The sequence below is a fragment of the Pezoporus occidentalis genome, unplaced genomic scaffold (assembly GCF_034315485.1).
Source record: "Pezoporus occidentalis ecotype Australia unplaced genomic scaffold, CSIRO_AGI_Poc_V1 ctg184, whole genome shotgun sequence".
Classification (NCBI taxonomy): domain Eukaryota; kingdom Metazoa; phylum Chordata; class Aves; order Psittaciformes; family Psittacidae; genus Pezoporus; species Pezoporus occidentalis.
Genome location: NW_026913683.1, coordinates 502,723 through 518,677, shown reverse-complemented (window position 1 = coordinate 518,677; position 15,955 = coordinate 502,723). Strand labels below are relative to the sequence as shown.

Genomic DNA, 15,955 nt, shown 5'->3' with positions numbered 1-15,955 from the left:
TCACAGATTCGATTCTAGGGGAATATATGGTCGATGCAAAAACTTCACCGTTCTGCAAATGGTTAGAAGTTTAAATACGGGCGGAATCAAAAGGCATGTCCGTGATGAACACCCAGAAATTACAAAAGTTTTTGTGCCTCTCTCCTATTTGCCAGGTTTTAGGACGTCTCTTCAATTTCAGTTGTCGTTCAGTCGTAACTTTCACTGACAGACTGTGAATCCAAACAGTTAAATCTCAACAGAAGTTATACATTTTATTTAAAAAAATAACAACAAAAAAAATCCACTAATCGGTGACTGAATCTTTTTAAAGATACTCATAAATTAGCCAGATATGCCAGACCTTAGCAAAATTTTCCCATCAAGGGCTCAGATCGCATCCAAATATTTACAGCAACAGCAAAAGAGCAGCACTCGCCTCACTGGAATATATTTACTTGTGCTCCTGGAATGATACTGATGAATGAAGACCGAATTTATCTCATTAAAGCCGTGATATTTTTAACTTAAATAAATGCCGTCTCTAGTTCAATTGATTGAACTTTAGTGGTTAGTGAGCGATTTCTTGCCATCTGTATGGTTTTACATGCATACGTGTATAGCTTTACATATATAGGCGTGCGTTGGCGTCTGTGCGCGCATACGTATGCATGGAGATATATATTGAGCCTTGAAAGTGAATTGAGAAGTTACTGATTGCCTAATTTTATTCAGCAGAACTAAATTCTGGTAACTTTTGGATGACCTCTGCGAGACAAAGGCAGAACAGATCTATTGTACAACATATTACCCTCTTCTTGGATGGCTTCGCTTTCTCTCGCCTCCTTATCGGTTTCCTCCCTTTTAACCCCACTTCAGCTCCTCACTCCGAATATTTCTTTCGGTGTTTTACTTAAAGCGAGGTAACAAACCCCGGTGGCGGCCGCAGATGGGAAGTCTGACGGCACAGCACAGTCAACCGGGGCGGAGGGCCGCCAGCTCAGACAAAAGGCTGGCCCTACCTGCGGGCCAGGGGGAGCACCGCTTCCCCAGGGGTGCCCCGTACCTCGGCACCTGCTCGGGGGGTGCGACCCGCCGGGAAGGGGGGTCACTCGGTTACGGGGATATTCTGGGGTGAAATCGGTGGAAACACTGAGCTGCGGCGAAATCCGGTGATGGGCTCCCGGCTCCCCATTGGCCGGGCCGGTCACATGCCCGCCTAACTTTATTCAGTTGACAGCAAGTAGGAGGGCTCTATGGCAGGGGGAAAAAAGACAACACGAGAAAAATTAGTATTTTCTACCTTCAGAAATTAATGGCCATGAGTTCGTACATGGTGAACTCCAAGTATGTGGATCCTAAATTTCCTCCTTGCGAGGAATATTTGCAGAACAACTACCTAGGCGAGCAAGGGGCCGAGTACTACAGTGCCTCGCAGGGCTCTGATTTCCAGCACCAGGGACTCTACCCACGGTCAAACTACAGCGAGCAGCCCTTTAGCTGTAGCAATGCCCAAGGCTCTGCCGTGCAGCCGCGGGGTCACGGACAGGAGCAATCCGGCCCGGCGAGCCACTTCCCCGGCCAAGCAGAGCATTGTCCACCGCCTCCAATGCCCAACTCGCGAGCCTGCAGCCAGCAGCCGGCCCTCAAACCCCCCCACGGGTCGGCACTTAAGCAGCCAGCAGTAGTTTACCCCTGGATGAAGAAAGTCCATGTTAACTCGGGTAAGGATCCTCTTCTTACTTTGCTCTTCTACCCTGCCTCCGGCCGCCCTCAGCGGCGCTCGCTCGAGTCCCTGCCAGGCTTCTGGGCGAGCTTTTTAAGCCGAGGTAGCCAATTACACTCATCATAAATTTTTATTGCCGAGGAAATAGGCCGTTGGCCATGCGGGGCTTTACCGTGCAAGGGGAAAACTCTATTTCAGGAGCCTGCTAGGGGCTCCCAGCCTACCTAGCTGCCTGCCTTAGTGGGGGGAGAGCAGCCCGTCCATTGTAAGGCACCGGGACGAGCCCAGCCCGGCCACATGCTCGCAGCTCGTAAGGGTTTTCTTTTGTAAAGTCGAACCGGCAAGTCAAGATTAGCTTTGTAAAGTTCTCCGTATTTTTTTCCCAGTGAATCCCAATTACAACGGAGGGGAACCTAAACGCTCTCGCACAGCTTACACCAGACAGCAAGTCCTAGAACTGGAAAAAGAATTTCATTTTAACAGGTACCTGACCAGGCGCCGCCGTATCGAGATAGCCCACACTTTGTGTCTCTCTGAGCGCCAGATCAAGATCTGGTTTCAGAACAGAAGAATGAAGTGGAAAAAAGATCACAAACTGCCCAACACGAAGGGCAGGTCTTCTTCCTCTGGTTCAAACTCCCATTTACAGACTGGTTCCAAGGACCATCAGACTGACTTGACAACTTTGTAGAAGAGGTGAAATTTTCCATTTCATCCTTCGCTTCTGACCAGTACTGTACATAACTGACACTGTCCAAGCAGAACCTGCATATAGCAGCTAAGGACTCGAGAAACTGTCATCTTTCTTTAAGGTACTGTTGTACAAAGGAGACAAAATGACGCTACTTTGGACTTTATTTTATTTGCCTCTGCTAGCACAACCTAAAAAAAAAAAGGGGGGGGGGGGGAAGAAAAGGAGGAAAAAAAAAAAGAGAGAAAAGAAACATCATGCAGGCAGTGGGAATTAAGAAAATATTAAAAGAGACCTTCTGTCCATAAAAAGTAATAAATCATTGAAAATGAAACTGTCCTGTGTTTCAGTTTTAAATTCGAAAGTGAAGGTTTGATGCTTTATACTGGAGTTTTTACTTTTAATTGTCTTTTTATCCCATGCAATTTCGGGAGGATGCATTTGGGCAAGTTAAAGACAGGAAATTTATAGCGTAGTCTTTTATTTGAACATGAAGACTACTAATTGTGAACTTTTTGTGCTGCTTTACCTTTCTTGGTGTAATGAAAATACTTGCTCATTTCCATAACGTCTCAGAAGGTGTTCATAGGACTTAAGTGAAAACGGGTTATTCTATGTACTGATAGTGTTTGTGTATTTATTTATTTGTTAAGTAGAAGAGTGAAGATAAAAAGAAAAATAGTAAAGCCAAAACCAGGAAAGGGGAGCTGAAATACAACATTTCTCCTTTCCAGTCTCATGAACACATGTATAATGTTTACTTGTCTTGAATGTACACAACTTTCTTGTCCGGGTTTGGTTTTTTTTTCATTTCCTTCTTTGTGAATAGGAAAAGCATCCCTGCTCCTTACTGTGTGCCATCCAGGGCTAGAAGGCTTGAAATCTGTTTCCAAAGTCTGCTCTGCTCAGTGTTGTGCTTTAAATCATCGATACCTCATTTAAAAATGGATGGGGGTGGGGTGGTGGAAACAAGAAAAAAAAAAAGAGACCACAACAAAATAACTCCCCCGCCCCCCCCCCCAAAAAAAAAAAACCCAGAGTGAAAAATGTGTGAGATTTCTGATCTAACCTGAGCCACTCAAAGCTGAATGCATTCTTTCAACCAGATTTTTAATATCTTTTCTTTCTGAGACACAGACGGGAGATGTGGGTTGTGCTTTGCTTTGTTTGGGTGTTATTTTGGTCTTTTTTTTTTTTTTTTTTTAAAGAACAGTGATTGTTTTTAAGCAAACCACATGACTGCCATGGCTGAAAATCTCTGAGAGAGTCGCTTTCAGGGAAAGAGGAAAGGCTTGGACGGGAGCAGAGCTGGTCTAATACCCATCTATTTGTCCCTGGGTGTTGGATGCATCATGCCAAAGTTTTGGTGCGCTGTAACTCCCAAACCCAACCAAACCAGCTCTCTCAGCCACTTAAACCTCCTCTCAAGCGATTTGAAAGCTCAACCCTTATCTCCTGCACCCTCAGGGCAGCCTGGGAGAGGAACCAATATCAGCGAAATTGTAACGAGGTGATCACTTTATTAAAAGAGAAAAGGGGCAAAGAAGGAAACTCGGAGCAAAGGCGGAAGGGAGGTGGAAGGAGCAGGGGGTGAGTTAACGTGCCCATCTCCAGGCTGGGTGCTTCCTACCCAAGACCCACTGCTTTTTGGGCTTGCTCGGAAAAACGTGGCCAAAACGGGTTTGAATGCATTCGAAAATGAAAGGCTAGCTTTTCATCAGAAATGTATTCGGCAGCATTAGCTGTGGCCAGCGGTTAATTTCTGCCCCTTTCTCATCCCTAGAAGTCCGTAAAGTCTCTTTAAGACCTGGTCTTTTGTTTTAGAGCCTGGAGAAAACTCTTTGTTCTTCCTTAGGGTTAGCCCAGTTCTCAGACTTGCACATGGCAATACTTGAATATCTCCACGTCGTGATATTAAAGATGGATATTCCCGCATTATTCGCGTCATTGTTTCTATGACAAAAAGCACCGAGTTCATACATAGTAAAGACGTTTTTTTTCTGACGCCTTCACGTTGAGAAGCTGAAAAGGTATTTTACTGAAGTTCGGCTAAATTGCAGGAGCAGGTTCACCCAGAGGACAAATTTTCTATTCGATTAGTTGTATTTCAGCCGGGAAGAGTGACCTCTAAACCCTTAACCTTTTGGACCCAAACTACCCTTCCCTTTCTCTGGCATGGAGAGCAGCTAGCAGCAGCGCTTGAGGAGGGAATTCCTGAGACAAGTTTTCAAGTTTTGTTATACCCGGATCCTGTGGTAGCGGCCTTTCGTCTCCAGAGCTGTCCAAAGCCCTCCCTTTGCTCTTCAGATGAATCCAGGGAAAGGCAAAAAAAAAAAAAAAAAAAGAAAAGAAAAGAAAACCCACCCCCAAAAAAAGGGGGTTGGGGGGAACCTTCTCTGGCTGTTCTTGAAAATGCCCCTCCTGGACCCCCGCTGTTCACTCAAAGTCTGTGATAAGTTGGTTGGGAGCAGGGCAAAAGGGTTGTCAGAGAGAGCCACCAACTTTGGTTTCTGTGGTACAGTTCTGGAAAATAATGGCCTAGGATAAGCAAATCCTTACTTTGGGCTTCTTATCAACAGAGATGGCTCCCAAAGTTAAAGGACCAAATTCTGCTCCAGATTTACTTCCCCCACCCACTGAAGTCAAACAGGGATGTATCTGCGAGCAGAATTTGTCTCATTGTCTTTTGAAATGTTAATATCTCCAGGATGAGTGTTGAGTTCAACACAGCTCTTACAGCCCCTGTTGCAAGCCCTCTTTGAGCGAGGCTGGGGGCACTGTCAGTTTACACAGTTGTAATTGCGCTGTGAGCTTGGATAATACGTGAACTGGAGGCAAAAAGTACCAAAAGAAATAGTTTCCAGATGCCAGTGCTCTGTAATAACGACCAGGAGCACCCACTGGTCACTATCTCTCCTGCAAAACGAACCTGACATTTATTTCTTATTGGTTTTTAACCCTCCTTCAGAGTTACTTTGTGTCGAAAGGGAAGGTGGTTATTTTTGTATATCATGAGTGAAACGTTGTGCGTTGGAGCCTTTGTTAAACGGTTGCATTGTCCAGCAATACTCTCATCTCTGTTGAAGTGTGATGCTTTTTATAGACTTTGCCAATGTTTTGCTGCCATTGATTAAAGCGTTATTTATACTAAATGTCGCCTGTAGTTTTGATGTAAGCCCTCCGTATACATTTGAAATAATAAAAGGTGTAGAGAAATAGATTCTGGTTTGTACCTTGAACAAACAGTCCTTACAAGGTGGGTCTTTCTGCTGTGAAAATGCTGGTCCCTCCCATCATTACAGTGTTAAAAGATGAGTGACTGCATAGCATCTTTCCAAATGTCCCTTTGAACAGGTCTGATGATCGCCCCAGCTATAATGGTGTGACTTTAGGCCAAGCTGGAGTCTATATTTACATTTAGGCTGCAGTTAAAAGTGCCTGTCATCCATTTGCTACTGCTTTGCATTTAACAAGCCCTCCTAGAATGACTCCCGGATTTATGCATGTGCGATAGGAGACGAGGAGCCACACCTGAAGTCACCTCGATCCCCACACAGATGGGTGCCTTTTAGGTGAGTCCTGGACGGAATCCATTCAAAAAAGAAATTTGAAATGGAAATGCTGGAAGTAGCTCTTCCTGAGCAGTAAGCTTTCCTTTTTTTATTTTTTTATTTTTTTTTTTTCAGCCGATACAAACCAAAGACCACGAGAAAACACAAACTTGGGGAGTTTAAACTTTCCTGTGCACCTAAAGCAAACATTTATTCATTTATTTTTAATCCCGCTGACTAAGCACCTCAGACAACAACATGCACCTCTGGTCAGCAGAAGTCGATTGTGTTATTTGTTACAAGTATTTGCCACTGAAGACTTATCCTCCCCTGGAGCGTGGTCAAGGTAGGGTCCAAAGGGAGAGCACCCCATTCGCACAGGGCAGGAGAGGGGTGCCCGGGTGAGGCGAGGGCCCTTCCCACCGGGGTGTGCCGAGGTGGGTGCGGGTGCGGTTCTGAGCACAAGTTGAAATGTCGAGGCACATTTTGTGATTATACTTTCTCTCTCCTGTTTAATGGCTCCTCCTGTTACTCCCGATACATCAATACGGTTCTGTATATTATATCACCACTAGTCGTTAAGGTAAGAATGAAGAGGAAAGGCAGAGTCAATAGCAACCCCACTCACTGTACAGTACAGTAAATAGGGACCTCTCTGTGCAGAGCCACACCGTTTCCAACGGCCATGTTTGTTAGCCCTTTCCCCTGATTCTTTTCTCCTTTTTTTTTTTTCCTTCCCCCCAAGCCTAGAGACCAAAATAACCTCGGTAGGAACAGTCATAACAGGCAGAATTTCAAAGTGCAAGGAAGATGATAAGAATAGATTTCTACAAGTCCTGACCACGTGATTTGCGAAATAATTAATTCAGCACGTCCCTTAAGAAACACGGAGTCGTCATTAATCTGCCAAGCAAAGGACTCTATCAGACTTGAAAACTGAAGAGATCCCAAGAATATAATATACAAAGGGTGCAGTCCCTCTCTCTGCACACCTAGCTCTTTGCTAGCTGCCGAAAAAGAGACGCCCGGTACGTAAATATTTTTTACTTTTATTCCTTCTTATTTAAGCCTTAATGAACTCAGCTGTCAAACGCTTGACAAATAGGGCACGTTGCTTCCTGATTTCCAGCTCGGCAGCGGCCGGGAACCGGACCGGGCGCAAGCGGTGACCTTTGCTTCCCAGGGAGCAGGGGAAAGAGGGCGAGCGCGGAGCAGCGCGGAGTGCCGCGGAGGAGGCATGCTGACCGCCTCCATGGGCGGCGGCGGTGGCCGCGGCCGCCTGCGCGGGGAGGCGCGGAAGGAACAATGCGGCTGTCAGGACAGCCGCTGCCCGGTGCTACCGGCAAGGAAGGGCCCTCAACTCCTTTGCAAGCAGGGTCGTAAATTTTGCCGCGCGTCTTTGACAGCGGGGCTGCAGCGGGGCCAGAGCCAGCACAGGGCGCGCCTTCCTCCACCGCCCACACAAAGGCCGGCCACGGCCCCGCTCCCGCAGCCCCGCTCCCCCAGTCCCGGCCCCGCTCCAGCCCCGGCCGCCGTTCGTGTCATCCCTAGCCTCGCCGCCCGGGCGGAGGAGTCCGGGAGCATCCAGCCCCCGAAACGGGCTCGCCGCCTTGCAAGTCTCCGATCGATAGCTCGGACTAGGGGGAAATGGTATCTGTGTTTGTATATGAAGCCACCGTCTATGAACTCCACAGAATATGGACAACGAGGCTGAGATTTCTCTGTGAAATCCCAGAGTCAGCTGGAAATACTTTCTGCAAACAGGATATTCTTTATTATTCCTTGCTGGAGTAATTTCTAAAAAAAAACTAGATTGTAGCTTTTTATTACTTCCGTTTCGGTGGCAGGACAGAGACAAAGTTTCCTATGTTATGAATTATACATTCAAACAATAACACATTAATTCAATTATTCAAAGATGACAAATGTTTATGTGCTTTGGTAGTGACTAAGGAACAGATTTGCTACTTCACGAGAACTCCTACGTTTTTATCAATGAAGTTTTATACTATCCTGTTGGTCCGGGAAAGAAACCAAACTCCACCAAGAAACGCAGTAAAACGGACCCGAACATAAATCGCAGCCCTTTCATAAAAGCGTTTATTCCCGCATATAGCCCGGGCTATTTTATCAGTTTGACAATTGCCGGAGTTGTTGTTATAAATCATCATAAGTAATTCCTGAAAGGGTGCGAGGCTGCTGGGGGGCGGGCGGAGACTGTAAATCTTTCTGTTTTATTGCTCTATGAACATATGCTCCGATTGAAGAAGTCTTAGATCCTTTACCAGAGACAAATTCGTGCAAAGCTGGAGTCCCACCAGCCAAAGGATTAACATTTCCTTAATAGGCTTTTTTTCAGTCCCCTTTACGATGTCTTAATTCTGGTGGCGGTGGTGAAGGTGCTCCTTCCTTCCTTCCTTTCTTTCTTTCTTTCACCCGCCCTCCATTTTCACATTATATTTCGCTTTTTTAGATTTTGTAATTTATTTTTATTTTTAAGCCCTAGACTCAGACAAGACACCCGAGGGCTGTGGGGCTTTTTCCAGGTGCTTCGAAACTGCCCTCCAAAAAGTCATTTTCTTCTGAATCCTCTTTGTGCTTTTTGCTCTAGTGGTGCCCAGCTTTTCCCTCCACTTTTGTGTAGGAAAAGAAAGACCTCTCCGTCATCCAAAATGTCTAAACAGCGGCCAGAATTATGTTCGGCTTTGTGTGTATGTACACAAGTATGCAGAACACGCTGTGAGTGTAGGGGTTGCTGTATGTACACACAGACACGCGAGCGCGGGGGGCTCTGCAAAACTACCCAGACACCGAAATATATGGCTGACGGAAAAGGATATAAAGAACCATTACCTCTTACTTGAGGCGAGATTTAAGTGCATCATTTCGAAGAAATATAGGGTTATAAATCCGAAGCCGTACACAATAATTTACATTGAACTTATGTTTCCATCACTGGACTCCAATCTTTTTATAACTGGTTTGCAAAGTCAGGAAAAGCAATGTTAATTTAGATAAATGTTACAATGCACTTACGGTTAGTATTGTAAGGTAATACGTTACTGTCACATCCCCATGCTTTGGATGGTAATGAAATCATAGCAGATGTTAGATTAGGTGTAGTGTATTTATAGCCACAGATATGTTAGAAAAATCAAACAGAGGAGCTAATATAGGTGTTTTTTGTTTTTGGTTTTTTTTTCTTGTTTGTTGTTTTTTTTTTTTTCTGAACTGGAACTGTTGGGTAGCTTTGTGGGTACACATGACGAATATACTTCGGGTTTGCTCTATGTCTCTTCATACACACAGGGAGGGAAGGCAGGCTCAGGGCAGACACACACACGCACAAATGTCATGAGGTTGCTGGCATGGCTTTTTTCTTCCCCAACGCTTATTTAGCCTCCAGACAGGGGTAGTCCCTGCTACCCCACATCTTCCCGGTACGGAGAAGGAGAAAGCAAAAATTCGCTCACGCCAGCGAGTCCCAGCGCCTTTCCACCAGAGCAGCGCTGCTGTGGAGCTGCCCCCTGCGCAGGCTCTCTTCTGCGGCCGGTCCCAAATACCTCATCTTTCTCCTCCGGGAATTTCTGCGCCCTGGGATCATCCCGCGGAATTCACCTTTTCCCCAGGCTCCGCCGGCCTCGCGGGGAGCGTAAGTGCGAGCGCCGCCGCCGCCGGCCTCCGCGGTGTAGCGCGGAGCTCCGCCGGGAGGAGAGCGGGCCAGTGCGCGGAATACGGGGTGCGGCGAGCGGCCCGTCCCGCGGGGCCCGGGGAGGCGGCCCCGGTGAGCAGGGGTGCGGGCGGCGGCGGGGTGCGCGCCAGGCTCGGGCCGGCGAGCTGCTCCCGTGATCACGTGGGCCCTGTTCCTGTATTTTAAGGCAGTGCCTATATTTCTGATTATAAAGGGGTTTCTCCTGCTGGCCCCCAAAATTCATCAATGGCCGCACGATTTAAAACCAAAACAAAACACGAGCCGGCCAATTGCCGCCTGTGGTTGCAGGAGGCTGATGGCTGAGGGGTTGTGTGTTGACTTTTTTTTTTTTCCTCTCTCTCTCTTTTTTTTTTTTTTTGTAAGCCCAACAAATTCCGATTTCCACTCGCTCTCTTTTATTGGTAGTTGAGCCTGAGCTTGTTTTCGCTCTATCGGGAATTCTGGTGTATGGAAATGTCTGTAAAACCGCAAGATCAGGTTTAGGAGAGTATTGTCTTCAGACAAAGGGTGAAGGATATATTCTAACAACTGCAAGAGCAGATCCTGAAAAGTGAGGAGTCCAGGTTTATGATAAATTGATGCACAGGTAAGCAACTGCATGACAAAATGGGACCTTTAACCACAGGGGCTGCATTATTGCCTTTGCTCAGAGACTATCTGGAATTTGTTTGCAATCTCTGCCCATAAGGGCTGCAAATGCATGGACTGGTCCCCACCTCTATGAACGCTTTACGCTGTATCTTCTTTTAATTATGCTCCTTAAAGAAAATGTAGACTCCTTCCCAAAGGCTAGGGGAAGACGTTTAACCCTATCCTCTTCCCAATTTTTGCTGGTTGCAGGAAGGGAATTGCAAACAATCGAAGGAACAAGGGGCAGACGACTTTGCTAGATGCTCCCATTGCCAAAGTAAGATTGAGCATCGCGTTAATCATTGCCGTGGGTAGCCGGGCAGGGGGTAGCCGTGTTGATTTGTAAAGGGCGATTTAAACCAGGGTCATCGGTATTGTAGCCCCTGCATAGGGTATCTTAAATATTCCTGCCAAATGTCTTCCAAAATCTTTTCCCCTCTCCGTGCATTCCTGTTCCTCAGTGGCTGTTGTTTTCATCACCCAGTAGTTTTGGTGTTGATACTACCGGTATGCTCATGCTTCCTAGTTACATACGCTGTCTGAAACACGACTTGATATTTACGTACCGAGGAGTTTATTGCCCTCCATTCGTGCAGTCTGATGAACCCGGCGGTGGGAAGGTGCCCAAGGGGATCAGCCTGTGTCCCTTCTGGTGGACGGGGGAGCTGACAGGGGCCGTGCAGCCTCCCCGCACACATCTGCAGCTCAGCTCCCTCTTGGGCTGTTGCAACTAGCCCGGCTTTCTCAGAAGCGCCTGTCCCACCGGTCTGTGGCCTGCCTGCAGCCCGGGTGAACTCTCGGTTATGTTTGTTAGACAGCCCCTGCTTAAATCCCAGCTTTGTGCAGGCTGGCAGGAGTGGGTGTAGGGCAGAGCCGGACATTGGTCGCCCCGGCCACCCCGGCAACTCCTCAGTGGGGCCGAGGTGTCAGTGGGATGCAGGGCAGGAAGGAGAGGGAAAGGGAAGAAAGGAGGAAGTTGGGGTGGTTGGTGTGATTTTTTTGTTTGTTTGTTTTCCTTTCTGTTGCGTGTTGCTCTGCTCGATCAGAAGTTAAAAGCAGTGAACATTTTTCTTAGCTCTATGCCTCCAAGCTGCTGGCCTGCCAAGTTAGTCAGCTGAATCCAATTACTGCAAGCAGCATTTCATTTGGCTCGATGGAAGCACTCACTTACAACTTCACCTAAAATTTCAATAATACCTATATTGGGCCCACGCCTGAATAATTCTAAAGATTTCCCTGCGTTTAGCTCTGGCGACTTCTTCTCCGAGGTGGGCTCTGCGGGAGCAGCGCCGGGAGCAGAACACAGCCCCAGCGTGCCCGGGATCCCCTCGCCACAGAACAAACTTTGGGGGCTATTCCTGTGGCCGTGGAAATCCCGAGATTTGGCCAAGCTCTCACCAAGTACAACATGTTTAGACCAAGAAGGTTTCCGCTTGTGAGGCTCAGGAGCTGCTTCAGGAAGGAATGAGAAGTCGATAATTAATTAGGCACAAAATGAAAACTTACCGTATTAATCAAGAGCGGCTAACAATGACTCGGTTTGCAATATTATGATCTCTCCGCTCAGGGGCTAAGGTGCAACGCCACTTACACTGCCTTCAAACACTCTGTAAAGTGCTATTTCTAATGACCCGTCTTTAAAAAAAATAAAGCACTTAAAATTGACGTACACCCACGTGAATATATTATATAAGACGTTGCCGGGACAGGCCCAGGCCAAGAACCCGAGTGAGCATCATGTGTAATCATGAAGCTCCACTTCCCCAACTCCAGTTTGCCAGCATAAATTAAGGTGATAAGAAGAGGGAATGTTGCATCCTACTTGGTTTGGGTAGGGAGAGAGAAGACTTGGTGGAAAGTTGTAAGGTCTGTTGTGTTGTGAGCTATTGGAGGCGCTTCCGTTGGTTGTTCATTAAGTGGTGAGTTATTGCTGTACGAGGCAAAGGTCATTTCAAAGGCTTATGGTGGCTAGATATCGTCTTTATAATGACCTGGGCTTCTTTGTGGGGGATTTTCTGACACTCTTAAGTTCTTAAAGTCCTGAGTCGACACATAACACAGCCAAATGCAAAATGCTCATTTCGAGATGCAAATACTTGCGGGGCATTTTCAGCTCTGGGGGTTCTCCGCTTTTCTCTCTCTCTGTCTTAACAGGGGTCCGGGGGATAGGAAGGGAGAAAGACCTGCGCTAGCTCTGTTTCCCCAAGGCCCTCCGCGGGCCGTGAGTTGCGGGAGGCAGGAGCGGTGGAGGACCGACGGGGAGCGGGGAGGACCCCGCAGCTCCCATGCAATGGCGGTCCCTCTCCTCCGTGCGCTGAATCTCTGCTCTCCTTCTCTCCTCGGCCCGGGCTGAGAGATCGGGGAGGCACAGGCGGCTCCCCTCCGCTGTCGGTAAGCGGGGCCCGGCAGAGCGGCTGCCACAGGCAGCCCTGCCTGGGTACGACCCGCAGCCGCGGAATTTTGCGCGTTTTTTCGCTCCCCGCCTCTCTCAAAGCACTATTAACAAATGGAGAGAAACATCTGCCCTTTGTCTGGCAATAGATCTGACGCGGACGGAGAGACACGGTGAGGGGCTGAGAACGAGATGTGCATTTATTAACAAAGTCCTAAGGAAGAAAGTCCAAAACAAAGCAGTTTCCGCTGACAGTTCTCATTTTTTGTTGCAGGTCCGTGCCCACGGATTATCCAAAGGAACCTGAAGATCCTACCCAGACAGTTAAAGTCAAAAATCAAGAAAAAACATAAGTGTGGTGAGTTCTCTAAGTTTCCTTTTCCATCCACCTCCCGCTTCCCCCAGTGCTGCAGGCCCTCCGCAGGGACCAAAGCCCGGGCCCGGCAGCCGGACCGCCGAGCGGGAAGCGCTGCTTGGCCGGGCGCGCCACAGCCTTCGACGCCAGATTATACCAGTAAATACCAGCCCGCAGGAAGCCCCGCTGAAAGCGGGGTCAGAGGGAGCCGAGCCCGGCTGGGGAGCAACCTTGCCCAGCACCCGGCCGCGGGGAGCGGACGTCTACCCGTGGGGGTGCTCCGTAGCTGATTTAAGAGGCCTCACGGCGGTCACTGCTCCGTACCGGAGCGCCCCCGCTGCTCCTCTGTCCGCGGGCCCTTCCGCGCTTCTCAGTGCTCTCAGCTCGGAGCAAGACCTCCCGGCTTAGGTCCAGGTCCATCCCCAGCGGTGGGTGCCCGGCTGCCCACGGCAGCCCGCCCAGGGCAGAGGGTTACCATAGCCTGGGTCTCCTGCCCGCGGCCCGGAGCGGCGGCTGGGTCCGGCAGTGGGTCCAGCGTGTTCCTTATATACAGAGCTGCCCCGGGCCGGCTGCCGGGAAACGTGCCGAGCAGGGGATTCTTTTGCCGGGCTCCCTCCTACGCGCCGGCTGCTTTGCACTTCTGAAAGTGCCGTGGCTTGGGAAGTGTTTTCCTTTTCATTCCTGGCCGGAGCGTTTACTGCCACGGCACTAGCAGTCATAAATTTTGTTACAAACCGCAATGACAGGTGCATTGATATGCACCCTGAGAGCTCCAGCTGCTTTAATAACCGCTCCGCTGGCCGCGCTCACCGCCTCTTATTTATTCGGTATCATATTAGATATTGATCCTCAGCAGAATTAAGTGTAGTGGAAGTTTTACTAGAGAGCTGCTTAATATGGAGGTGTCGAGAGGAAAGCGCCGTGTGGACGCTCAGGCTCCCGGCTTCTCCCCAGGTATTGCCGTGAGAGGGTCGGTAACCTCCAAAAGCGTTGGAGCCAGCGGCAGGACGGACAAAAAGCCCCATTATCGTGTCCAACGCCAACAGTTCAGATAAGGTTAACCTTTCTGGAGCGCAGGAAGGGAAATTTGAAACACAGGCATGGATACGTGGTTTCCTACCCTTGGAGACTCTGAGCCCACCTCCCACAGCTCGGGCCCACCATTTGGATGTCACCTTTTTTTTTTTTTTGTTTTTCCCTGGAGGCTGTTTCTGGCCAAACCACCAAGTGTTGAGCCCCTGCTTTGGTGTTACCTATAAAAACATCACCCCGGGCCTTGCACTCGTGGAAAATCAAACCCTGGAGAGGTCTCTCTCCCCTCTTTCTCTCCCTCACTCTCTTTTTAAGATCTAAAGATGAGCCACCAAACAGTTGAGCATTGTCTATGTGATTTATGGCCCATAGCCTCCTTTTTAGGTTCAAGCAGAGTTCACAAGCAGTTGGTATTTCAGAAAAGAAATAAGGCTTTTAACAGCTTAACAGCAATATTCTTTCTTAAGATTCTGCGTATTCTTTTGGGAACTATATTTCACAAGGCACATAAAAGCCCACGCTTAAGGCGGTGTTGTGCTAACAAAAGTCCTCAGTCCAGACCGCTCCCGAAAATGTAGATGATGGAAGTGGAAAACGAGCGACAGAATTATTTTGTACAAAAAATACTTTCAGGACTCTTCAAGATTGTCACAGCATATTAAAAAGCATCTGAATCGCCACCGCCCATTTCCATAGACAACTTTTTTAAACTAAATTTTCCAGGAGAGGAAAATAGCTCTTTTTCCATTTCCATCAGCTTCGCAGATCATCCCAAGCTTTTGTTCAGGGAAGAAAAGGACCCCGGTGGTTTGTGGCAGGGGATAAACCGCCGAGAGCGGCCGCGGATCTCAGGTCGCTAAGGTTATTCTGAATTACACAGACGTGTATAATCCCGGTGAATTTTAGGGAACAGATGAGCGGTACTTGGCGGTACCAAAGGCTGCGGGACAAAGAGCAGTATCCTGGTAGTATTGCTCAAGTATAGGCCGGAGAACGGTAATTATCGGACACTGGTCAAAAATACCTAGCTACTCTTCTCTCGGATGCTAATAGGCTTAAACCCTGAAGAAATAAAACGAACTCTGCAGATACGTTGAGTTACAGGCTTACATTGGCAGGTGAAGCATATGGCATTTTACAAAATTACTGAAACTGTCGGACTAAAACTAAACCTATCCCACAAGAAAAAAATAATGGCAGTGAATATTAAAAAAGCCGCAACAAAATCACAGAACAGTTTCTATCTTGCAAAAAGTGCAGGGAAGTTGCAAGGGAAAAGGGAGCAGCACTCTGGCCCAAAACATCTGCCCCGAGGGGACAGTGAGTTTTCGGCTTAAACAGTCTGATCGGGAGGCCGGTAGGCGGGGAGGGGAGCGCCACAAATTCGCAAGCTGGAAAAAGAAGAGAAACCCCTAAAAATTATCTCCCATCGCTCAGGTTCTTTCTAATGGGGACAAATAAAAGCGACGAGAAACGCCGGGTGAGGGAATTTAATTCATCACAGAAATAAAACAGGGGAGCTGACCTGAGACTTCCTTTATAGTGCAAAGTGAAGGGAGTGAATGGCGCCGGTTACACTTTAACTCCGGAGGAATCCGGGGGAAGAAGGAGGGCGGGTTTACAAAGAGGACGGGATTTTTCTGCCTCTGCCCGGCCGCAGCCCGGGCTCAATCCATCATGTCAGCTCTGCGCGGCCCTGCGCACGCGTGCCGGGCGGGAGAGGGGCGCGGAGGGCTCTGGGCTGAAATGAACGGGGGGGGGGGGGGCCTGGGAACACCACCCCGCGCGGCCTCGCCTTGCTCAGTGGGAGCCCTTCCCTTGCAACCGCGGAGAGCGATTCGTCCGAACTCCTGGGGTCCACAGGCAGAACAAAGCAAGAAAATTCCC

The 15,955-nt window shown here is 48.4% G+C and overlaps 2 protein-coding genes across 8 annotated transcripts in view; both read left to right on the top strand.

Annotated features, from left to right (window-relative positions):
- The window catches only part of HOXD3 (homeobox D3), a 30,465-nt gene that overhangs the window by 10,777 nt on the left and 3,733 nt on the right, over positions 1-15,955 (top strand). For 3 of the 7 annotated variants that reach the window (XM_062615833.1, XM_062615835.1, XM_062615837.1), the window contains one exon: positions 12,956-13,039. The gene's annotated coding sequence lies outside the window, so the exon portion shown is untranslated. Of the gene's footprint in view, positions 1-6,290; positions 6,976-9,852; positions 10,246-11,282; positions 12,209-12,240; positions 12,855-12,955; positions 13,040-15,955 lie in introns of those variants that run through there. The other 4 variants (XM_062615834.1, XM_062615840.1, XM_062615839.1 and 1 more) reach the window with 4 other exon arrangements.
- On the top strand, positions 1,227-3,410 carry HOXD4 (homeobox D4). Its single transcript, XM_062615841.1, has 2 exons — positions 1,227-1,703; positions 2,092-3,410. Exons 1-2 carry the CDS (start codon positions 1,295-1,297, stop codon positions 2,394-2,396), a joined length of 714 nt encoding a protein of 237 aa, XP_062471825.1. The 5' UTR covers positions 1,227-1,294; the 3' UTR covers positions 2,397-3,410.

Excerpts from the sequence above, each read along its gene's own strand:
- HOXD4 (XM_062615841.1), top strand. The coding sequence starts at position 1,295 with ATGGCCATGAGTTCGTACATGGTGAACTCCAAGTATGTGGATCCTAAA. Across the intron at positions 1,704-2,091 it reads GAAAGTCCATGTTAACTCGG|TGAATCCCAATTACAACGGA; the intron begins GTAAGGATCCTC and ends TTTTTTTCCCAG.